Source organism: Mesoplodon densirostris, chromosome 6 (assembly GCF_025265405.1).
Source record: "Mesoplodon densirostris isolate mMesDen1 chromosome 6, mMesDen1 primary haplotype, whole genome shotgun sequence".
Taxonomy (NCBI): domain Eukaryota; kingdom Metazoa; phylum Chordata; class Mammalia; order Artiodactyla; family Ziphiidae; genus Mesoplodon; species Mesoplodon densirostris.
Genome location: NC_082666.1, coordinates 39,936,501 through 39,961,454, shown reverse-complemented (window position 1 = coordinate 39,961,454; position 24,954 = coordinate 39,936,501). Strand labels below are relative to the sequence as shown.

Here is a 24,954-nt window from a genome sequence, read left to right as displayed (position 1 = left end):
GCATTAAGGGCTTGTTTGTTTCAGTGAGAACATTAAAAACAAGGCTAATGAGAGGCGTATGGCAAATCTTACAGCAAAATTTAGCTCTTTAAACAAACTTAGTTCCATAGACCAAAAAAGTCATTGAGAATGAAATCTTAAAAATAAAAATAACAGAAGTAAAAATGGGGGCAAATATCAAGTTTTTCTCCCTTCCCCTCCTGAGGGGCAATCGATGGCTGTACTTACTTTGGTTGCATTTTTGTTGGGGGCTGTGGCAGGGCAGTCTGGATCAGCCGGATTGAGGCAGGGCCGGTCCATGTAACCATGACCAACTTCAGCCTTATTCAGCATTTCCTCCCAGCTGTCCACTTGATAGTTTATTTTCTTTAACTCTTCTAGGAATTCCAAAGGGTCAAAGTTTGTCCACTGCAAAGGAGGCTTGCCTCTGTGAAAGAAATTAGGAGGCAAGACAATGAAAAAGAGGCTTCCAAGCCCTGAGTAAAATAACAAGACTGAATCTATTGCATCTGGATTGTATGATGCTTTCTGGGGAAACAACTGTAATTCTGCGACCTTGGCACAAAAACCAAATGCTCCTTTCCAGTATACCTAGATGCAAACCTAAGTCAGGAAAATAATTCATGAATGAACATGGCAAACAGAGAGCTTATAAATTAACAAAGGTACCAAAGAATCTTAACTTGCTGATATAGTATATTTAATACCTAAAACCAAAATTCGCCAAATGGGTGCTTCTAAGCATAAGACTGAGACCCAAAATTAAGGGGTGGGGGGCGCAGAGGAAATCACAATGTCAAATTAGCACTTACCAGCCTAATAAATGCTTTGTAAATGTCATCAATCAAAATATTTGATCTCCATTACCTTTAATAATCCCATACTTATGAGCCCTCTCTGACAGCCTGGCAGTCAACCCCACAAGCCCCCTGCTGCCTCTGCCATCACCGCCATCAAGGCCACTTCCCCCCACACTCACTTTTGAATTTGTGCTGCTGACAGACCAGAAAGGCTTTTGGCTGCCTGTTATGTGGTTCAAACCACACTGTAGCTGCTTAACCAGGCTGAAGTCATTATTCAGAATCTCCCAACCAGAAAACACAAAACCCCTTATTTCCCACCTAAAACTGTACACTGAAGGTCAGGGTATGGCCACTGCAAATTGCTTTTGCAGATATGTGCAAGCTAGGAGAGAAACAATAACCCAAGCACTAACTCTTGCATCATTAACTGAAAATGTCTACACTGATTAACCATTATTCCTTAAATGCGGTGTACATAATATTCAACTGCTAAACTGTGAAGCATCCCCTACTATGACCTTCAAATATAGTGGATTTCCCTCTTAAATGCCATTAATGTGATCCAAAGAAAGGCTGGCATTTCACTTAACAGGAAGATCTTGAACTTCGACATGTACCCACTAATAAATTCTCTCCTTAAAAAATAAGCTAAACCTACGTTAAGTGCTCGGTGTACAAAACTGCAAATATTTTAAAGAGTTAAAAATCACACATACTCTGAAATAATTTGCATTTTATTTGCATATAAATAGGCTGGTAAAAGTGAATGAAATTTAATGATGCCTACAGAACTTTTTTTGAAAAGAGGAGAAACATTCTGCCGAAGTGCCCTCTCCCCCAACTATTCACTCAAAACATGCACATGGAATTTCAATGTTTTTATTTCTTGTCCAAAACTGAAATAGAATAAACAATGATAAGGTAACATCAGAAACATTCTAGAGTTTAGAAATCACAGACATCAGAAAACAAGATCACACACTTACAGTAGGTATGCTGTCCCAGACTGTAACTTCGCCCCTTCCCAGAAGCAGTCCAAAGGTGTAATAATTAAACAAGGGTAAAGATATTCTATTATCTGTCAAAGTCGAAAAGAATAGGCCACGCATTAGGCTAATGTATACCACTGGGCTGTTTGAGAATTTTTGAGAATTTTTTGCAAACAAAAAGAAAATATACCTGATCCATGTAACCTGTTTCTGTGATAAGTTCTCCAGATTTATAACACAAATGTTCCAATTTCCATTGCCTATTAAAATAAAAAGCAGAGACAAAAGTTTCTTATAGTAATAAAGGAAATGTGTACAAAATCAGAACTACAGAACGTACAGAGAGAACTGCAATTTTGATCACTTTTCAGTATCTGTCAAAATGAGCAGAGCTTTGCCAAATGGATTCAACAAGCTTGCTTTAATGAATAGATAATACTCAACTGTAATTAACATGTGGGGTGTTTATGTAAATGAATGCTACCCAAAGTACTTGAAAAGTCTTGTTTTCTTAAGTGTTCTCCCAATAATCTTGTTTACACCATTAATCTGCTTTTCCACATACATTAAACAACTTCAGGGCAGATAATTCAGAGTTGAATTATCACAAATTCAAAATAGGTGGGGACTAAATTAGTACGGTTTATAATGTATTAACATATATTGAGGCGGGAAAATATTACTTTTTTTTACTGGTAAATCATGTCCTTATTAACAGAGAGTGTTCAAAATGAACTTTCCTGCTCTTAACCACAAATGCTATAAAGAACATTACCAGGTAGGTTGGTTTTCCACTTTACATTCTTCTATTCTTGCCCTACAGAAATTATATCAAATATACTGATCAACAATTACCTATACTATCCATCATCTATTATTATAGCATTTTGTTATCCCTAGAAGAGTGCTATATAAGCCCAGGCCTTCCCAAGTGTATTAGGGAAATGAGTCTAATTTGAAAAAAGAGAAAATTAGGAAAAGGTGGGGATGGGAACTCCAGGAAAAGAAAAAATACAAAGCTCCTTCTAGACTGTTCTGTTTCATTGGTCTCCTTTTTCTCTCTTTTATTAGTCACCCAAAAGAATGTTCTGGACTTCGCCCTCTTCCTTGTGGAACCTTCCCATCCATCCCTCAGTGCCCCGCTGAAATGCCACCTTTTTGCTAAGCTTTTTCGATCAGTGCTGTTGAAGGTGACCCCTTTCTCTTGAACCCCAGAGCAATGCTGGTCGGCTCTCCTTCTTGACACTGGAGCACCTGTAGGAGGGACTGCCTGTGTTTGGCTTTGTACACACTTCTCTGTATTGTCTTTCCTCTCCCTAACTTAGGCTGTGGTGGTTTCATTCCACAACTCTTCCTATGCTTTTACTACATCCACAGCATTGCTAAATTAGCTACAAAGCTAAAGGGTAGTATTTGGTAAAGGTGTGTGAATCCACCTTACTCTGTCTACCTGTCCCCAGGAATTCACCACAGTGGCTCAACCCCCTATTTTTTGGTGACACATACCAACCGCTAACATCTGTAATGAATACAAAGTAATGAGAAGTAACTTCTTTTTCTTTTTTATTCTTTGTGAGGTGACTAAAGGCAATTCAAAGTGTAACTGTTCGAAAAACAGGTTAAGCAGTGAAACATCTTCAGAATGGTGGACAGCCATCCAAATGGCTGCTTGAAGGACCATACTCATTTGGGTATAGTGCCAAGATACTCACTGGAAATACATTATAAAGTAATGTAGTTCATATGTTACTAAACTTCAGAGACAAATCAAGATTTTAAAAATCATTTCACGAGAAAACTGTTTGAACTAACACTTCCGCTGTACTTCCAGGGCAACTTTATTTGCTAAAACAAAGGGGTCTAAACCAGCAGCCTCTCCCCACCACCTTACCTGTTATACATATATACATGGACCCGGCTGGCCTGGAGCGCCGAGTCCAGGTGCTGTCGGAGTGCCTCCGTGGTCAGGACATTAGCACCGTCTTCCTTGGGGGTCTGAATCATGAGTTGAGGATTAAACATAGCCTCTTCTCCAATCTTCTGGCGAGTGTAATTTAACTCACGACTTACTCGCCCACCAACTGGTAAACACGGACAGGTTTCAATTAGAACAGCAAAATCCCCACAAATTCACATTGTTACCTCACTAAGAGGAGCAGGGTACACGATCAATGAACTCTGGTCACAGAAATGTACGGCTGATGTTTAAGGGGTAACATTCACTTTATTATGACTGGCAATGTTAACTCTACCAATAACAAACATATAAAAAATACTCACTAAACCTATTAACAATGGTCCTGCCTGTCACACACGCAAACCTAATGCATGCGTGCTTTGTGCACCTTCTAACTAACACACCATATGTATAAAGGGGGAGGGGGAAGGAAAACTTGAGACACTTTTCCTTGCAGACCAGACCAAATACCCCTGTTACAATTTCTTTCACTTGTATAAACAATGTGCCCCTGCAGCACATTTCAAGATAAATGGCTTCAATTTACACTCTTCTCCTAAATAATCTGGCAAAGGTAACAAGGAAATGTTTCTTCTTGTTGGAAAAAGAAACAAGGAAAGGTGGCAAATGTGTATTTAGCACAAAATGTGCCAGGAGAAGATAAATAATGTGATTTATGTCAGATGCACAAGGGGAAATCCCACTTGAGAAGAACCAAATGTATCAGCCATGGCTGTCTTGGGAGGCCCTGGAACCTGCTCTCTCAGATTCACCTGGTCAGCATCCAGAAAGCACAAGTGCCAGGTTCTGAGTCACCTGGGGGCGGGGCTGCCTGTGTTCTGGAAGCTCCCCTGGTGATTCTGAACCCCTGCCCCAGCTTCTCCAGCAGGCGGCCAAAGCTGGGCATGAGAGAAGCCAGCACAACAAAGCACGAGTAATGTTGTTACTAAAAACTGCTTTTTTGTCTTCTTCCTCGGGTTCTAGGCTGTATTTCAATTAGGGTTTTAGGACGCGCCAAGCTCAGGATGCTGCACTGTCTGGGGCATATGGAGGGAAAGGAGTTTTACTTCTCAACAGGGCCCTGATGGGAGCTGTGAAATGAAGCTCTGGAGAGGCTGCTTTGATTCAACACGGCAAATGGTAAGGGCTTTGAGGGAAGGCCCGCAGGGACAGCTAACAGAAGAGAATCCTCGAGCACCCTCACCCCTACACACTCCAGTTCCAAAAGGCACTGTAAGCGGAATGTTTACTGAAAAGCAGGCCTTCAGCTCTATCTTTTAGAAAGAACCCTCAGGGATCATCTTAGCTTTCCCACGAGGAGAAATCCTTTTTCTTCAAGTTTAGTATTCAAGGACATAAACATTGGGTTTGAGCAAGTAAATAAGTACTGGGAACAGCGGGTTGTTTAGTTCTCTTGGCATATTTTATAAACAAGGGAGCAAGCTAAAAAGCAAATAATGCCCTCATTAGGAAAACTAGTCCAGATTCGCAGACTGGCAGAGTCATCTGTGCAGGTTCACGCAGATGGCCAAGGCCACCGTGGAACTCTGTGAGGTGAGGCTGAACATACTGTGGTGTGTTGGAGAGAGAAGAGGAAGAGGGAGGGCGGGGTGGGGGAAGGGAGGTGTAGGAGAAGAGAGAGAGAAATGATCACTGGCTATAAAAACTATTTAGATTCTGCAGAAAACTTTGGCAAATAGCCCAGTGAACTGCTGAGGCCCCAGTAATCAGTTTGAAGTTAAAGACCATAGGAAAAAATAGGAAGCAACTTGCAACAGGGCATGCATTTACATAACGCCATAGGCCTTCTCAGGATGCTCCATAAAAGCTGCCTGCAGGCAGGGTCTGGCTCCTTCTGGCAGGAATCACTGTGTATTATGTCAACCAATTAGTGAACTGAATTACACTCAATCCACATTCTCTAGAGATAGAAAAGCTGTATGAGCACCACCCCCCCAAAAGCCAATTATTAGTCCAGAGGTCACTCCTGAAAAGCTACAGAGTTGCACACCAAGGAGCTCCAAATAGCCTTTTTGAAGAAAAGCTCAACCCCTCCTTTTTTTCTGGCTATCAGACATCAATGCCCCTTGCCTATCAATCATCTGTACCTGCCTCCTTAAGCACTGGCATAGCATGTGACTTCTCATGCTGCTTACAAAGTCGTAACGCCAGGTGAATTCAGCCATGAGGTAGAAACAACCACCACCAAAGCAGGACCATAGACCTCCCCGCGGCCCACTGCCCACCCCGCCCCTGCCCAGCAGAGCGGCTGCCTACAACTATAACCAATAAGGTAATGACCCAGGAAAGGAGTGCACACAGAAATAAAAACCAAATGCAAGGTTCATGCTGCTAAGAACTAACTAAACTTTTCTAGACCAATCTCATAATGGATCGATTAATTTCCCTCAGGGGGTTTCAGAAATGATGCTATTTCCTACAAGACATAAAATGTACCTCAGGGATTCCACAATGTCACCTTTTTTGAGTTTTTAAGATGTATATTTAAATAAACACCTATATTTTAATAAAGGGGTACATTTTTCACATCTCTAGAATTGAAAACCTTTTTGCTCTTCCACCTCTTTACACTAGTGATAAATATGAATATTTTGCTAACATGACAACCACTTTCAACCAAGACAAGACTATTATCATTGGTAGATTTAGCAACTAGAGTTGAAGGACCCTGAATTCTAGTTTCCACAACCAGATATGCTGTATCCTACTTTTGAGTATTGTTAAATTAGATTTACTTTTCCATATTACATGACCATATTTTACTTAACACTTCATCTTTTATAAACAAATATGAATGTTTCTGCAAAACTATTCAGTAACTTTTTAAAAAGTTTAGTTGATATCCACTTTCTTTGATAAATAGTTGTAACATGACTCATTCAGCCAGCAAGCATTTGTGGGGTTCATGCTATGTGCTGTGTATTGGGGTGTGTGGTAGATTAGACAGCTCCAAGAGGCTCGCTGGCCAGTGAAGCAAACAGGCAGTACACAAGCAAACCAATGTGGTAGTTTCATGGCATGACAACTGGCATGGAGGAAATCAAGGTGGCGATGTCATGTGAGTTACTGGGTGGTGGGGCAGGGGAAAGGCCACTTCAAATGGAGTTGCCAGGGAAGACCTAAAAGGAAGAGATACTTATGTTGACTCTGAAGACCTGGGGAAACAGCATTCTGGCCAGAGGAACTAGCAACCACAAAGTCCTCAGGTTTGGCTTGCAACAGGGAGAGAAAGAAGGCAAGAGTGGCTGGAGCTTGGTGAGACCATAATCATGTCATTCACTTGGTTGCACTGGTAGACTTAGCTCCTTCTCAGGTGTACCTGTGTCATAAACTGCACAGCATTCATATGGTCCTACATCAGTATTCACCCAAGTCACTCTAGAACAAGCTACCAGGAACAGAAATCCTTTTGGACAGGGCAGTTTTACAGATTCACTGACTTTTGTGACTCTAGCAAATGCCTATCCTACATCACAGCTGGGTGACGGCCCTGAGGAGCTGTTCCTTATCTTGCTGTCTTCCTTACCATGCAGGAGTGTGAAGCTATGGTCTCAGGAAGCCCTTTCAAGTACTGAAATTACAGGTGTGGTTTGGGGGAAATGGTTTGCTCCCTTCTCTTTACCATTATCAAGGTCAAAGTCCTTTTTTAATTTAAAAATAATCTCATATTTATGAAATACTGCACAGTCATTTTTGAGTACTGAGCGGAATGACCTGTAAGATCCAGCATTTGTGATATAGATGTAGGTATACAGCCATGTGAACAGTGGTTATTACTGTGCAGTGGTTTATGAATAATATTTACCCACTTTACTTTTTGGGGTTTATCTCTATTTCTTAATCCTTCTGCAGTAAACATGTATAATTAAAGACTCTCACGTGACAAAAAGAGAAAAATACGAAAGCTACTTGACAGGCATCTGTATTAAAAATAAACTCAATGCAAAAATATTACGCATCTCTATCATATTCTGAAGTCCTCTGATATTTTTTTCCTTCTTCCAAACTGAACAGCTGTAACAACAAAATAACAACCAAGCTTTCTGAACAACACTCAGGAAAACAGTTACTTAGGATCCCGGACACAAAATAAACGTTTATATGTGTGTGGTGCTTTCCACTTGCAAAGCCCTTCACACTCATTATTTACTTATTTTTAAACATTTTGCTTACTGCTAACCCCAGTCAAGATGGGGCAAGGTGGAATGGACAGGCAATGGGAACAGATATCAGAAGACCTGGGTTCTGAGTCTCAGTCTTGCCACCCGAGGCACTGAAATTTGGGATACAGTTGAGTCTCAGTAACCTTCTCTGTAAAGTGGAACAAAAATGATACTACTAACCTCATAGGATGGTGTGAGCACTGACAATTATATGAAATTTCCCAAACCCTTAACCAGGTGCCGAGCAGGCATCCATTCATTTATTTGTTTATTGCAGGGCATATATCATCACCCTTATTTTACAGAGCAGGAAACAGAGCTGCAGAGTTTGGGTGACTTGCCCAAGGTTACCAGCTGATGCGAGGTGGAATCAACCTTTAACTCTGAGCCCAACTGTCCTGCAAGCCTCAGGGCTTCTGTGCACCAGCTGAGATTATGAGTTCAGGAGCGCCAAATTACACATACCGGACTACCGTAAGCTCACAGATAAGAGTTTTCAGAATGCACAAAAGTATTGCACAGGACAAATAACTGGTATCTTTATTTAAAGGACAACAATGTTGCCTCTCAGATTTTTCACCACCACTGAAAAGATAGTTTTTTTTTTTTTTTTCCATAGGGCCCCATGGGCAGTAGTAGACAGGCCCCATTTCCCTCTGGTCCTCAGAGGTGCCTGTCTTAGAGGGGGCAGAGAGAATGAGGGCACACAAGGAACAAGCAGTCCTAAGCCTCTTTACCTACAAATTCTGCCATTTTGTTTTCCAGAAATCTGAGGCTTAAACCAATTCTTTGAAAGAGGCAGGGTAAAAAGCGTCACTTCTGCTGATCCTGTCCTCTGCAAATCAAACCAAGTATAGTTTTCTAAGGTGAAGAGGGGCCAACATAGGTAGGAAACCATTCCACTCAGGGGTCCATACCCCCAGGCCAATGACATTCCCATCCATGGTAGACACCAGACGGTCCCCATGATGTTCTGCTGGATTGTTCCTCAGCACGGCCTTTCACACAGAGCTTAATAAACATCTGTGGCATTCATGCAAAAAGCTTTTGGCAAAAGCTTATTGTGATTCACATAAAGATGTTCTGAAGGACCAACCAAAGTGTTTTTCACAATAAATTCCAAGTCCTTTGAGGGAGGCACTGTCCGCTGCCCACTCACCTCGGTGCACACTCAGTGTGTCGGATGAATAAATGAATGAACAGCCTCAATACAGAGCCTTGGGAACAGGCAGTCATCTGTATAAGATATTAATTCTCCCCAAAGCCTCAAAAGTCAATCAGTCAAAACAAATGACCCTTTCAGCCTGAAAAGTACCCACTCAGAGTCCAATTAGGAAAATGGGGTCTGTGTATATGCAAGCGGGGCATTTGCATTTGATTAATCCCATGAATTATCTAACAGCCTCTAGACAGATTTCCCCCCCACCCCTTTAGTTGCTTCAGGTCCTTCTTTCAATCTTGTGATTAGTTATTGTGAGCATGAAAAAGTGCAAATCTCTAAAAGGGTGTAACTGTAAAATTATTAGCACCAGCTCATTTTCTAAACTGAAAAAAATGAAGATTCAGTAATTTGGGCAATTGGCTGAGAACTCCTGGGCTGTGAGTTTTAGTCACTCTTCCACCCATCTCTTTTATTCATGACTAGCCAACTGCTGCTTAAGCTTCTGGGCTGTTTTTCTCCTGGTGGGATTGTGCCCTTGGGCGTTGCCATGGGAAAATGCTAGAATCATATAGCCCAAAGAGAATCTGTCTTCATGAAGTGAGCCCAGCGCGATGAAGACAGCAAAAACAAGAGCAGGACAGACACACTGCGACGCCTCCCCAGGGACTGTGAGGGGGGAGGAGGGCCAAGCGCAGTGGCAGTAGCGGCTCTGAGCATGCGCCTGCTACTAGCCCCCGCACCAGCTGTTTGCGGTACCATCTGTTCCCACCCGGGCTGCTTCCTCTGAACGGCGTTCCCCGAATCCGCCAGCTTGCCCTGTCGGACACGATCAGGTCAGCCCAGCACCCTGCCCACACTGGACCTGCTGCCTGCCACAGCTCCCCCAACCCGGTATTTCTCACAGGGCCACCAGCTCCCAACATGACACTGCATCTGTCAGGAGGCCCATTCTTCACTGGTCACTTGCTGCTGTGGCAAATCAGGGCTGGGGTCAACCCCACCTATGACAGGCTGAGTGAAGTCAAGCCTGCAGACCCCAGGATGTTGGATGTTGCTGGCTTCCAGCAGAATGTGGCAGCGTAGAGCTCGGCTCTATCCCTAACTGCATACTTGCCCAGCTGTGAACTGTCCCAGGTCCTACCGTGATTGCACCCAATTGCTCAAGTGCTACGGGCAAGCAGATGCAAACCCCAGTCCTGTCCTTCAGCAGGAGCTGAGCAAGCCCAGGAGGGTCTGACACAGAGCAGCATGCTTGCTCAGAGGCAATGCTGGACCAGGAAGCAGAACCCAGGGATCAAAGACAGCATGCTGTTATCAAGTTCTAAGTTCTTAGTGAAGGCCTCCTAATGTCTTCATAAGGACACAAAGCAACTGAACAACAACAACAAGACCAGATGCTTGCAAGGGCTGTGGGCTCTCTATCTAGTAGTCAGGCTGTTGCATGACATCAACCCCGGTTCCCTTCTCCCAGCTTCTGTGGGGCGGATATCACCTCTCTGCTCTAAACAGTCTTCTTGCCATGATCCAGCCTGGGCCTCTTTTCACTGGCCTCCTGCTTGAGTGGCCTGGGGAGCGGGGAGACAATGTGAGTCCCCACCTTCGCATACAGGCTCCCTGGCCCCTGTGGAACTCCATGCTGGCCCGATTTATCTCCCGCACCGACCCTTCCCTCTGCATCTGTGTGGGGAGACGCATGTCACTGGTCACTTGGGGCCACTTTCATGATTGTGTGGCCATCAGGATTAGCTGGATTAGGGGCTGATGCATGAGGACCCCCTGGTGCTGTGAGGAAGTTTCATCACTAGGTCAGCATGGTGTGAACTATGTTCTGTCACCACCACCACTCCTATAGTCACCAACCGAAGAAAAGTGGGGGTGGGGGGAGGGTGGCAGAAAAAATGCTTCCGGAGCAAAAATGCATGAACTCCTCATAGCAATAAAATCCCCCATGATGCATTTCGAAGGACATGAACGATTGAAGACTGTCTCCCTTTTAAACCAGAAACCTACAGGGTTCTTTTCTTACCCATAAAGAATTTCATGGGTCTGAGAGTGGCGGTAGGTGGAATGGTAAGCATAGCTGCCATAAGACACAAGGGAACTTCTATTCTAGCCCTTTGCTAAAACCAGTCAAGCAGTTTGGGAAGAGAGTCAAACTGTTGGAACCTTATTATGTTCAAGGCGAACTAACACCTCCACAATGGTCAATTCTCAATCTTCTAAAGATGCTTGCACTAGCTCACCTAAGGGGGATTCCCCTGTTTAATTAGAAGGAAAACAATATGGACGGGAGTAGTGGAGGGAATGGGAGGGGGGCAGGGGGAACAAGAGGATGGGGAGAAAACCAGAGGCACAACTCTTAACTCCTTTTAAAAATTCACTAACTGAAAGTTTTCCTCCCAGGAAATCATTTGGCCCATTCACCTACCCCAACCTCCCATCCTGGCCGCCACTCATGTGGACCCTGCATGAAGTAAACACAATTTGTAGAGAAAGTAATGGGATTTCTGCAAGTGTGTGTGAGTGTGTGTGTGTGTGTGTGTGTGTGTGTGTGTTTTATAGAATAGTCCCTCTTGCACAGAACCGGGCTGTTCCATCAAAGCCGTATCTGTTATATTTCTGTCTTTCTCTTCTGTTTGGCGTATTCACCAACAAGAGAAAAGGAGGTAAGCTTTGGCGGCCCTGACCTGCAGCTGGAACACAATACTTTCGCACAGCCCTGCCGACCCCTGACATAAATTTTACACCGCAGCTGGCATTTACACACTCAGCATTACCATATGTATAGCTGCTCGGTGCTAATTATGCTAATCACCTGTCTAACTCGCTGCTGCGAAAAATGGTTGTATTTAGCAGTCCAGTGCCTACCAATGCAGCTTACTGTGTGGCTGAAATGTACATTCAGACGGCCCTGAATGGCAAGATTTTTCCACGTTGCTGGCTACATTCAGGCCTCAGAAAAATTTATTCAAGTCAACTGGTTTCGGTCCGCAACAAAAAAGTTACGAGAAAAAAGTGAGTGTGTTCTTGCCCTAACATTCTGGATCTGCTTGCAAGCAAAATGATAAATCAATTGGTGTGGGAAACAAAAAGGGAGAGAGATTTCTTTTGGGAGCCATGTGAAACTGTAGCCTATTTAAAAAAAAAAAAAAAAAAAAGAAAAAAAAAAGGGTCATCCTATTCCCCAAATCTCTAGAAAGAGCAGTTAATAGATATTTAGCCCTAATCCCAATTCTCCCAAATTGCAAGCTTTGTTTGCAATTAAGCAAGGTATTAAACATGTGCAGTTTTTTTCTGGATCATGTGTGACAAAAATGATGGTATCGTTTTTTAACTTATTACAACACTGTATGAACCTCATGGGGAAAAAATCAGGTAAGAGGAAAGACATAATGTCTTAGGTAGTCTGGGAAAATTATTTCGTTACTTTATCTTTTCGAAAGCTTCTACTTAAAAAGAAACTGTGATATTTACATCTATTTTGTGAAGTTTTCTGACTTCTCCACTAAAGGAGCAAAAGAAATCAAGGGAATAGGGGTGGGGAAGATGGGAGAATTCAAAATAAGAAAAAAAGTGGTTGGGGAGGGAGGGAGGGAGGGAGAGAGAGTAAAAAAATGTCTACATTTTCCTTAACCTCAAAATTCCTGTTTTTATCATCAATGTTTCTTAAAGCAATTTTCTCAGATCATTCTATAGAATGGATTTCTAAAATCAAGATAATATTATTACAGGTTGTTTTAACAATTCCCCAAGTCCAAACTGAAACCCCATTTCCTCCTAACTCACAAAATACTTCCCTATTAATTTTTGAAAACCCTGAATCTAATCATCGTAAGGACTGCTTAGTATTTGATTATTTGGGTGTACAGATACGTCTAGGCATTCCAATTTCCACAGCACATAAGACACATTCTACTGGAGGGATGGCCCAAAGTCCTTAGTTACTTTCTCACCTCCAAATGATCATCATTAGATTCTTTATGTAAATTTAGAAACTGGAAGCAAACTGGAAGGCCATTCATTTTGCAGAGTAACTTGGGTTACCCTCCCCCCAATGCTACAAAACACCAGAGGAGCTTTGTGATAAATCTCAGGTTTACACACAGAAGGTGTACCCATCCAGCAGGAAGGGGCTGTGAAAGAAGCTGGCCTCGCCTTGCCTTGCTTCACTCAGCTTTCAATTTAACTCACAGTTGATAAAAAGGGTGATGCTCATAGTAACTTGAAGATGCCGCTATGAAGACAACAGCTTTCTTCCTATCAGCTCACCCCACCATTCTGTTCTACATTTTATAAACTTATCTGAGCCAATGAAGCAACATTATCCAAGCCACATCTTGCTCTCTTTGGCATCCCAATTCAAGTTGCTTTTCCTTGCCCGTACAAAGTATTAATTCAACTGGGTTTTTGTAGTTTCAAATCTTGACTATGCGGCCAAAAATACAAATGACACGATCACTGCTGTGCTCAATGCAGAGGGCTTACCCCTCTCATTCCCTCTCAATCTCCTGCTCTTCTTAAACAGAAGATGGACCACCCTGCCTCATGGCACAGAGCAGTGTTTACATTGCAGTACTTGACTGTGTAATACATCTGGCATTTTTGGGCAGGATTCCTGAGCTAGGGGCCAGAAGCCCTTAAGCAATGATTTAAGGGGAAAAAATCATGCATGTGTACTTAACAAAGCCCACTTCCAGTTCCTTTTGCTTACTTTCATACATGTTTCATCAATAACTGAAGACTATCTTGGTTGATAAATTGGGGAAGTCTACTGTTTTTCATTTATTTTAACTATAATAAATAAAGCTTGTGCTGTGGTACGGAGACTTGCTTCTCACTAGCCTTGCCTTCATAGCCAGTTTTGGGACCCACAGGCAGTGTGGATTATTTGGGCCAACTCACACCTGGGTTTCTGGATTGGTAATAAGGCCCTGCCTCCACATTATAAACTTCTCCAACAACAAACTTGTCACTCATTAGCAGGTACCGGACTGCCCACCAATAATACAGTTTCCTTAACACATGACAGCTGTTTTTCCAACTATGCTCTAAACCCCCAATACAACAAAATGGTCACAGTCCTGAAGGAACTGAGGACAGGATGCATATTTCTGGACATACAACTCCCCCAAATCTCCACAATGGCCAAGCAGTCTCTCAATGGCAGCATTCTAATGATTTGAAAGGCTTATTTCTTCTGTCAAACTTAAAGATATATGTAGAAAAACTGAGATATTGCAGTGTAAAGGAAACAACAATCCTAAATCCAGTTTAAGAGGGAAAAAAATCTAAGAAGTATTACCATAAAGCACCTAAATTCAGAGTTTGGAAGCAAAGAGTAATAAAAGTGTTTATATTTTGGTGATCCTGATGATATCTCTGTAGTCAAGGGAGGTTTCCACTGAGGAGATCCCAAGGAGCTTCCTTCCTCCTGGACTGCCAGAAACGCCTTCATGAGCAAAGCTGTCTGCTTTCTGGGATGTCAACTGAGATTTCTCATGTGGATGGACCATCTAATACTGTGGCATCTGCCAAAATTTGGATGTGGAAACCTGTCCCCTTCCATCTCGATCTAAGCTCCATGTTCCCTTTGGTTTTGATGTGGATTTCACCCAGGGAAAGCCTGAAGGTGGAACACCTGGGCTGGAATGTCATGGTGCACGTTTCACTTACCATCTCAGAAATGCTATGGGGCCCAATTCTTCCACATTTCATATGGCACATTAAGCACAGGGGACCGAGACTTGTTTCACAATCCACATGTCAATGGATTCTAAAGTTACCTCAAAAGCTCATTAAAATGCCATGACTCTTCAATAGGGGAAGCACATCTGCTGATAAGACCCCACCAAAGAGCATGGTCTTGAAACAAACCCTCACCAACCTATGAATCCCAAGGATGCAAATGGCAGCTCTGCATCTAGAATCTCCTACAGCTGATTTGAAATAATACATTTACTAATTTCTTCCTGTCAGTTTGTGAGTAACCAGATTTACTACCATTTCAGATTTCACACTAGTAACTCCAGAGATCCACTGCAAGGAAATGATTTGGGCATAGGTGGGTAGAAGGAAGGGTGGGAGGCAGAGGGAGAGAAGAGAGGAGGGGAGATGAGCAAAGGGATATAGGTGAGGAAGGAGGGAGGAGGGAAGGAGAATGGAGAAAAGGTCCTGGGAACAGATGAGGAGCAAAGGAGATAACAGTATTATACTAATAGAATCATACAGGTGTGGCGATTATTTAGGGATGTCTCACATAGCAGGAATTCCCTCAACTTTTTTTTTTTCAAAGTAGTGTCAAAACAGTGCTAAGTTAAAATACTGTATTTCTGCAAAGTGGCTTCTATTAAATCTGGTCTCCTTTCAAGTAATTTTAAATATTTCCATACTTGTTTTAAAAGCCCCCAAAAAATTTTTTTAAATGAAACATCCCCCTCCTCTCAACCAGTTGAATAGACTACTCCTCAGGGGCTAAATCTGGGCAGATTGCTGGCATGGACAAAGTGTGTGTGTGTGGGGGGAGCCATATAAATGGCCCCTTCCACTGCATAATTGTGACCCCCCAATAAGAGAAGGAGGGCAGACAAGTTACAGCTCAGCCCGAGTGGACAGAGCTCCAGGGGTCACAGGGAGGTCAACTTTGAAGGAGAAATCCCAGTGAAATATAAACATGGCATTGTGGAAACCAGACAAATCTCCCATAGCTTGTCCAGCCTGCGTTAATCTCGCCATCAGCTGTGGCGCATAATCCAAACAAACCGATCCAGCGGTTCATACATCTGGAAACTGTCATCTTCTGGAGCCTCCAAGCAGCGTTCTGTGTATCTGAAACACCCCATCACCCAACCTGACTTCTAAACTTGTCGGCAGACAGCAAAGAGATACGACGATTCACAGGGTCAACTACCCTGGGAAGAAGGCATCTGAGGCTATTTGTTATTTTTAAAGCAATTATTGTTGGGCATTAATTTTTTTTATCATTTTTCTCCAGATATGAAAGATATGCCACAATTGCTTCCACCTGTATGTATGTGTCCACTATCAGAATCTAATCAATACCTATCTAAAAAACATATTCTTGATTTTAAAAAGTGCCTAGGCGACCCAGGAGCAGAAAGGAGCTTCTGCATTTCATTCTTTTTGTCCCTTGTGAAATGCTCAAAACCCCAAACTGACAGCCCCAGAAAGCAGAAACTGGGTGATAACCTTGGAAAGGGCAGTAAGAGCAGAGCCCAGGCACCGCCTGTCTGGGTGACGTGCCTCAGTCCCTCTCTGTCTCTTTGGTTCTGCTGCATAAGACCACCTGGGGAAAAGAGGTGTGTGACAGGAACATCTGGAGAACTAGACCACCAAAGAGCCAATGTGCTACGTGGGCTTCGGAAAGGAGCTGTTATTGCAGTATGAACAAAGTCCAGTGGTGTTTTTAATCGCTTTTTACAAAGTCACGTTCATGCTAAAAACCTTCAGCCTACTGTGTTTGAAATGCACCGAGGTCTATCTGCAAAATTAAGTTACCTGAAGGAAAAGGAATAAAAAGTATTCGAATATAACACTTCTCCTTTCTTCTATGCCTATCCCCACCCACTCTCTCTCAACTTCATGATGTTTTTATTTGCTATGTAATGTAATTCTAAGAATAATCAAAAATTTAAATTATTTGCATGAAAAAAGTTAGTTACCTGGGTCAGTAAATACCGGGATGGGGAGGGAGGGTTATCCTGAAAATAAAACTTTTGCATTTATAGCAATGCTTTAGCAGCCACAACTCTGTCATAATAAAACCCTTCCATCTGCACAGCATGGGGCTTCCAATTGAAATCTATTATCTAAACCAGTGGTTCTCCATTGGGGCAATTTTGCACTGCCCCCCCGCCACATTTGACAATAACTAGAAACATGTTGTCACAACTGGGAGAGTGCTACTGGCATCTAGTGGGTAGAATCCAGGGATGCTACTAAACATCCTACAATGCACAGGACAGCTCCCACAACAGAGAATTATCCAGCCCAAAATGTCAATAGTGAGAAACCTTGCTCTAAACTGAAAAGGATGGTGAAGCTCAATTATCTCCTGTAACTGCCTGACTTAGAGCCAAGAACAGCCAAGAACACCGAAGGCTTATGTTAGCAACTACAAACTCTAGCTACAAACTCGAGAGCACTTAGAAACATCAAGCAAGCATTAAAAAAAAAAAACTTTCCATTTCCCTTAAAAAAACAATCATTCACAATCTGTGTCCTCTCTTGATGCTGGCCTCCAGAGATGTTAATAACCAAACACAAGGCAATATGGATTCATTTCAAGGCTGTTATTTTTTGCAGTAAAGGAGGCTGGGGGCTGGGCGAGCTTTGAGAAAAAAACCAAAAACCTCAAAAAGATAAATGAACGTTCCGTCACTGAAGAATCATGACAACAAACTTGTGTCTGAGAGAGGGCTGGGGCGGGGGTAGATATTAAGTGAGACAGAAGCATAAAAGTGCTAAGCAAAAATGAAAAGCCAACAGAGAAATGGGCAAGGTTAAAAAGAAGGCATTTCCCTTCTGTGCCCGAAAGGATGAGAAACACTCTGCTACCAGGGAGGGCGCTGGAGGCCAAAAACACCAGTGTAAATCTTGAGGCAGGCAAAGAATGGCTAAAAGGAAGAGCTGGCAGGCCCCTCAGCCAAACACCCTGCACACATCAGAGACCTTCCTGCTATGCATCTGGACCTTCCAAGCCTCAAGGCTTTCCACATCAAACCTGATGCCCCAACCAATGGAAAGCACTGGGAGTTCTCCCAGAGGCCACACCCCTGTCCTCTGTGCCTTTGCCCAGGCTGTTCCTTTGGCCTGGAATGCCCCACCACCCTCACCTCTCCAGTCCTGATCCTGACTCAGTCACCCTCCCTCAGGGCTGTCCTGGAAGGTGCTCCTGCCATCCTGCCACTTGTCTGTGTGTCCGCTGGGTGGAAGTCCTCTGAATGTATCTGAGTATAGATGGACACAGTTGCCTTTGTGTTTGTGTATATGCATGTCAATTTTTTACCCACAGGAGAAATAACATTCTCCAAACTGTCCCTCAGCATTCTCTCCCCTTAAAATCTCTTATGCTTTCCTTTCTTCTGTTGCCTTTTAACTAAGGCAATATGCAACCTCGATTCATTTGGTTTATTTCGTGTAGCAACCACACGTGTTTATGTCCAGAACATCTGCAGTCCCTATTAAGACCATCTAACAGACTTCTTTGCTGATAGTGACGAAGAATTTATCTGACATTAAAGTACACAATTAACCTAAATTCCACGTTGCCTCTCATTCTACTCTACTAAAGTCTAGGATAGCAGAGCATTCTTACTCTGAAAAGTAAATGCTTCCACTACTTGCTGTTGACATGAACACTAAGCCCACTATGTCAGGAACAAGACTTCCTCATTGTTACCTCTACTTTGAATTTAAATTAAAATTATAAAATGGTATGGTGGCCTCCCTGGCTGGGTTTACTTGCATTTATGAAACTGTTGCTTCTTCTACAGGGGAAGAATCTAGCATGCAGTGAATGAATGAATGAATGAGAAATCAAGGTCAAGGCAACAGGAGATCAGGTTTACTTAAGTCACTAGTAGGCAAAGTGGACATGGAAACATAGAGGATCCAGTTTCTCATTTGTAAAACGGGACAATAATTCACTTACAAGTTGAAAATGTGACATAGGTTATCAGGTTATAAAAATAAAGATAATAATAGATAGCTACTTTACTGAGTGGTAAGGCATGTAATAATATATAATAAATGGTAAGGGTAGTTGCTCAACAAGTGATAGTATTGAGTAAATAATACTTGGCCAAAGAACCAGTGCGCCACACTGAAACTGCCAAAACAGAATGGGAAGGAAAATAGCTCAGAGGCCCAAAGTAGGCAAAATGAGTCTTATCTCAGGTGTGTCACTCCCCAACACTCTGTCACTAAGCTAGAGCCCAAGTAAGAAAGCTAATAAGCATGTTTCTCCTCCCAGGACTTGACATGAGTTGTGTAATGCAAAAACATAGTTAATTCTAGAAATATTTATAAAATGTTACATAAATAAGTTACATTAGCTCTCTCTTTTTTTTTACATTAATTCTCTTTAAACTTATTAACAATCTATTGAAAAGTCTTGCTCAAAACAACAAGATATAGTCTTTTGTCATCATCATGACACCCAACAAATCTGTTGGCCCAAGTAGCAGAAAGTGAACATTTGGACAGAGCTGGGAGCCCCCTTTGCTCATCACTTGCTGTCTTAGAACCTGTGGTAGCTCCCCACAGTCTAGCCAATCACATCACTTCCAAACTGCAGTCCTGCGGTCCAGGGCCCAACCTGCTGCCCAGGGCCCAATGGAGCCACTGCACCCTATCCCCGCCACACTGGGGGTCTCCCACTGCCGGCTGTCCACTCAAGCTTGGGCCTTTGTTTGACCCCATTTCTGAGCTCCTGCCTACAACTCTCTCCCTCCTCCACTCTCTAGGCCGCTCTAATTTGCCTCACCACCTCCATGGAAGCTTTTTCCTTTTTCCATTTAACTTTCATGGCTTACTGCAGTTGTGAGCTCAAATTTAGTGCAAGTCTGACATTCAACTCTAGTAGTTTTAAGTGCATGAATTTGTGCACTTGGAGTGTCTCACATCTTTAGTGTCACTTACAGTGCCTAGACAGTGCTAGGGCCATTATAGATGCTCAGTAAACTTGCTGCTAGGACATCACAGGTGCTTATTAAAACCCTTCGTTATCTATCAATGACAATGAGGTGCTGAGGTGAGGTAAATTACCCCATGGATTCAATCCAAAGAACACTTGTATTAATTACCAAGCTTCTTAAGGCAAGAATGTTTTCTGGTCTTAATTATTTGGACTATTATTTTGTCACTACTCAACGGAAGACACCACCATATTCTTGCAAAACACTGAAAGCTGAATCTTCACAAACAAGGCAAGATTAACAAAATATTCTCCAAGGTTAGTTCTCCAGCAGCATTCTGAAAGGGATCAATTATGCAATTATGCATGTAACTCTTAGGCTTCCAAATTTTGTCTTAGATACCTTTCACTAGGAATGCCTCAGATATTCTGGTGTGAAATATCTACATAGTTACGACAATCCTTCCCTCCCAGCTCATTGTAAGAGATTCCCTAAGCAGTGTTCAGGGGTTAAAATTTTTCCAAACAGCAACTCTGTTACTTTCCAAAAAGAGTAAAAAAACAACGAACAGAAAATAAAAACAACCGCTCCTAAAACAAAACCCCAGAATCAAGAGTTACAAAAAAAAAAAAAAAAAGTAAAATGTTTCCGTCTGGGGTGTCAGGGGTGGGAGGTGTGATCTATTTTAAATTTACAACCACTTAAAAAAAGGCTTCAAGAACCCCCAAATTGAGGAATGTGGATAAAAGACTGGCATAACCCCTAGGAGAGCTCCTGCGGCCCCTCCCTCCAAACCCGCTTTCTTAAAACACATTTATTCTTGCAGCCTCTAAAACGCAGCCTTCCCCCAGCATAATTCCATTTTAAAAGCCCCCACCCGCGAGGAAACATTAATCTACTTTGCAAACAAGCGTTCTAGTCTGTGCTTTACTGCTTTTTTTCCAACTCCTTCCCCCCCACCCCCCTTTTTTTGTACCTTGAGACAAATGTTTTTTTCCCCAAGAGTTGAAAGCTGTCCAAAAACAGGACCACACACGCCGCCGCCTCCGCAGGCCCGCGCTGTGCCCGCCCCCCGCCCTCCGCGCGGCGGTCGCGGCCGCCGGGGGCGCGCACACTCCCTCCAGCCGGAGGGGTGGCCTCTCTCTGCACCCCCCCCGCCCTCCTTTCTCTTTGGACGCGGTGGGTGGGGGTGGGGGAGGGAAGGAAACCGAGGAGTACAGCCCGGAGCCGAGAGGCCTTCCTCTGGCCGCGTCTCGGCGCGCGGCGGAAGCGAGCGGCGGTGGCGGCGGGACCTGGGGGCCCCCCGGCCGTGCGGAGTGGTCTGTCCCGCGGAGGGGCCCCCGCGCCCCCGCCGGCCCGCCCTCGCCACTCTCTCCCACAACACCTCGCAAAGCGCAGCGCCCCGAGTAGATTACAGCGCGGCCTTTGTCGGGCGGGCCTGGCTCCCGGCCAGGCGCCCAAACAATAAACAATTCCCCCTGTGGCGGGCAGGGGGTTTTCGCTCTTCACAGAAAGGACCTAGGTGTATGCTGGCAAATATCTTTATCAATTGGAAGGAAGGACAGGGGGCCCGGGGTGGGGGACGAGAGGGCGCTGCGGCGGGCGCTGGATCTCTTACCTTCCACCCACAGCTCCTCCACGTTGGTCTCGAGATTAGCTGCCTTTAATCCCACAGCGAAGGCCCCAAATATGAGGAGGCCTACAACCAAGAACTTGCCGCAGTTTTTTTGAATGTAACAACCCAGTTTAAATAGGAGTCTCTGAAACTTCGCTCTCAGCCACAGCGGCGCTTTCCGGCCAGTAGCTTTCCCCTGAGGATGAAGCAGAAAGGAGGAGTGAGCGCTGGGGAGTCGCGGCCCGCGCGCCCACGCCAGCTTCCGCGCACCCGCCCGGCATCCCGCGACAGCCGTGAGGGGTGCCCTTCGGGCTGGAACCCAGGTCGGCCCAAGGAAACACGAGCGGCGTGGGGGGGCCTGGTCATAAATCAAAGTCAGGCTGCAGCGTGGCAGCTGCACCTTGGTCACAGCAGGGGCGCCCCCACGCGCGGCCTTCGTAGCATCCCCGAGTGTGACTTGGAGGTCTGGGAGGAGGGGCTGCAAGAACAAGGGGGAAGCCGAGGCAAAGAGGAGAGACACCATTCAACACAGGCAATATTCACACCAACCTGGGAAGGGAGGGTCTGCGTAATCCCCGCGATGGAGCCCAATGTTTAAGAACCAGCAAACCACGGTGCCCTTCCCCGCAAGTCCTGCCCCAGCCTTCACCCTTCTTGGGGTGCTCCGGCGAGGACAGAGGCTGGGGGACGAGAGCACTTTGGGAACAAGGTTTGGCGGGCTCCCGCATCCTGATCCCCCGCCCGACGTGGTAGTAAATTGGGATCCACGTGGTGAGCGTGGGCGCCGCAGCTCACTCGCGACGTATTTCCATAGCGTTGGGAGACGCCGTGTGAGCTGAATTAGGAAGTGGGGCAGCCATCTGCAACTTACAACAATATTTGTGATCGGAAGAGGGCAGCCACATGGATCTTTCCCTCCTCTCCCTTCCCTTCTGGTTAAACGTGAAAAGCAGCAGAATGCACAGGGGAAGAGCCTGGGCCGACGCAGGCGGGGGTCCTGGCTGGGCGCTGGCTGCTCCCGGCGGTGGCGTTTCCCCGGCGCTGGCCGCGGCCCCGGCCGGCCCCTGTCTGGGTGCTCGCCTTCCCCGGATTCCACACATTTCAGCGAACCTCGTAAACACAATGAACCCGGCCGCTCGGCAGACCCGCACCGCGGATTTAAGGTGGCAATTTGTTTACAACTTTCCCTTTCCCCACAGGCTCTGAGAAGAAGTGGCTCAAAAACTGAAAAAGAAGAGGGGAGATACCCTCTTGCGAGGATAATTTTTAAGGGAGCAGAGATTTCATGCTCAACAAAAGCAAAACCGGCTGCCAAAAAAGGAAACCACCTTTATTTCGGCTCCCTCCCCCCCCCGCCTCTCTCCACTCCGCCTCCCCCCTCCAAGAGGTTAAGAAATGTGGCAGTATTACAGGGGTTTAGGCTGCAAATAGGGGCAGGGGCGCGGGAGTAGGGGGCTCAGGGGCAGGGGGCACAGGGCAGTGCCGCGCTGCGGCGGCCCTGGAGGTGGTCCACTGTGGACCGCTTTCCAGTGCTCCGGAAAAGGCACGCCGGGGAGGGCGCGTGCACACACACACACACACACACACACACACACACACACACACACACACACACCCTCCACCCCCTGCGGACTTCAGACAGCCCTTTCCTCCCAGGACCGGAGGGAGGGTTTGAATTTTTCAATCCCCACTTGTCTGGGTTTTTTTCCTGGAAAGGGGTGTGTGTGTGTGTGTGTGTGTGTGTGTGTGTGTGTGTGTGTGTGTGTGGCGGGGACGATCCCAAAGAGGAAGAGGAGGGAAGAGAGAGTGGGAGGAGAGGAGAGAGTCTGAAATGCACCTTGGAAATCTGCTCCAGAGCGAAGGCGGCGTCGCAGTAGCTGGGCCGGTGCAGATAGTCCCAGTCCGGCGCGGCGTTGCGGCGCAGCCCCCCTGTCCTTCTGCGCCTCCCGCCACCGGCCGGCCGGCCCGGGGCCCCGCTGCAGCTGCCGCCGCAGCCGCGGTCCTGGGGCTCGGCAGCGTTACCAGCCGAGGCCATGTTGCCGCCGCCGCCGCCGCCGCGGGAACCGAGGCTTCCCGGGCGGCCCGGCGCGCTCCTGCCGCCGCTGCGGGCTCCTGGCTCGCCTGGGCGCTCGGCTTGCGAGGACGCTGCTGGCCGCCGGCTGTTCGGGCTGGGGCTCCGGTTGACAGACCTGCTGCTGCTGCTGCTGCTGCTGCCGCCGCTGCTGCTGCTCACACTGCGGGCGCTGCTGCCGCTGCGGCCGCGGCCGCTGCCGGGGAGTCAGACCCTGCGCCTTCCATTGCCACATTGCGCGGGGGTCCCGAGGTCTCTGCGGCTGCCGCTGCCCACATCCAGTTCTCCGGAGAGCGAGAGCCGGCGCGTGGAGCCAGCCTGTCCTTCGGGCGCTCGCGCGGCGCTCCTCGCTGTCCCCAGCTCCCCCTACCCGTCCCCCGCCCCGCGCCGCGACCCCTTCACTGCAGAAAGCGCCAGCAAATCCCCGCCGCTCCCGCCGGCCTCGCTGACTCTCTCGGCGTCTCACGGGTCGCCCGAGCGGCCGCGGAAGGTAAGCGCAGAGCCGCCGCCGCGGGGTCCGTGGGCGCCCGGTGGGTCTCAGCGCTGCCGGGCCGGGGCAGCCGCCGCCGCCGCCGCTGCTCCTGCGGCAGCTGCTGCTGGCGGTGGCGGCTCCTGAAGCTGCTGCTCGGACTGCTCGGGCTGCTTGGGCTCTGGCTGCTGGGTTCTCGGTAGCTGCTTGGTCCCGGACTCTGCTTTCTTGTGCTCCTCGCTGTCCCGCTGGACCATTCTGCCCCAGTGCAGCGCGCCTCTCTCGCTCCCGGGACCTGGGGACTCCGCTCTGTGTGTGTGCAGCGGGCAGCGGCCGCAGCAGCTCCTTGATTCAATAGATGAGATGGAAGAAGAAAAAAAAGAACTCTCTCCATTTGGAGAAAGAGGAGGAGGAGGGGAGGGGGTGGAGGGGGAGAGAGAGAGCGAAAGAGAAAAAGGCTGGAGCTCCCGCCCCCGGGGCTGTCAGATGGCTTGGGTTTCTGCAACATGATTGGCTCGCGGAGGGCAGAAATTACTCAGCAAACATGACTATTATTAGCTGCTTAGCAACAGCTCACCAAAGTAGAGAGACCACCCAGGTAGGCAACCCCAGTGTGTGCATCCCCGGCTTCGGGGGGAGCCTCCGAGAGCGCCAACCTTCTCGCATGCAATACTTCCATTAAGGAATGCTCCCCCTCCCTTTCTTTCTTATTCCTTTTCTTTTCAACAGTGTCTTCTTTTTGTAAGATGCTTTTTGCGCGCGCACACACACAGACACCCACGAGCATTTGCCTCGCGATAGACACGGGGGAAAATGTAATTTTTTTAAGCGCTTAAACAATTTCAGAAATTCCTCAAAGAAAACCCTTTCAGAGGCACCTTGGCCTCAAGCTGCAGCAAATACTGGGAGGTCCGGCTTGAATTCCCAGGCCTGCACCAATAATGACAGGGTGGTGGATAGTGCGCCAGTGTGTGCCAGATTTTTTTTTTTCCCTTCTCTCTTTTCTTTTATAACCAAAGAGAAGACTTAGGCTCTTGCAGGGAACAACG

The 24,954-nt window shown here is 46.1% G+C and overlaps 1 protein-coding gene across 3 annotated transcripts in view; it reads right to left on the bottom strand.

The window, feature by feature from the left end:
• PTCH1 (patched 1) overlaps positions 1 to 23,400 on the bottom strand; it is a 58,692-nt gene extending 35,292 nt beyond the window's left edge. For all 3 annotated transcript variants that reach the window (XM_060101575.1, XM_060101576.1, XM_060101577.1), the window contains exons 1-6: positions 23,203 to 23,400; positions 21,369 to 21,561; positions 3,684 to 3,873; positions 1,983 to 2,052; positions 1,790 to 1,881; positions 229 to 427 (exon numbers count right to left, since the gene is read on the bottom strand). In XM_060101575.1, coding sequence (XP_059957558.1) covers positions 229 to 427; positions 1,790 to 1,881; positions 1,983 to 2,052; positions 3,684 to 3,873; positions 21,369 to 21,561; positions 23,203 to 23,400 — 942 coding nt within the window. The remainder of the gene's footprint in view (positions 1 to 228; positions 428 to 1,789; positions 1,882 to 1,982; positions 2,053 to 3,683; positions 3,874 to 21,368; positions 21,562 to 23,202) is intronic.
• Positions 23,401 to 24,954: the final 1,554 nt, after the last annotated feature.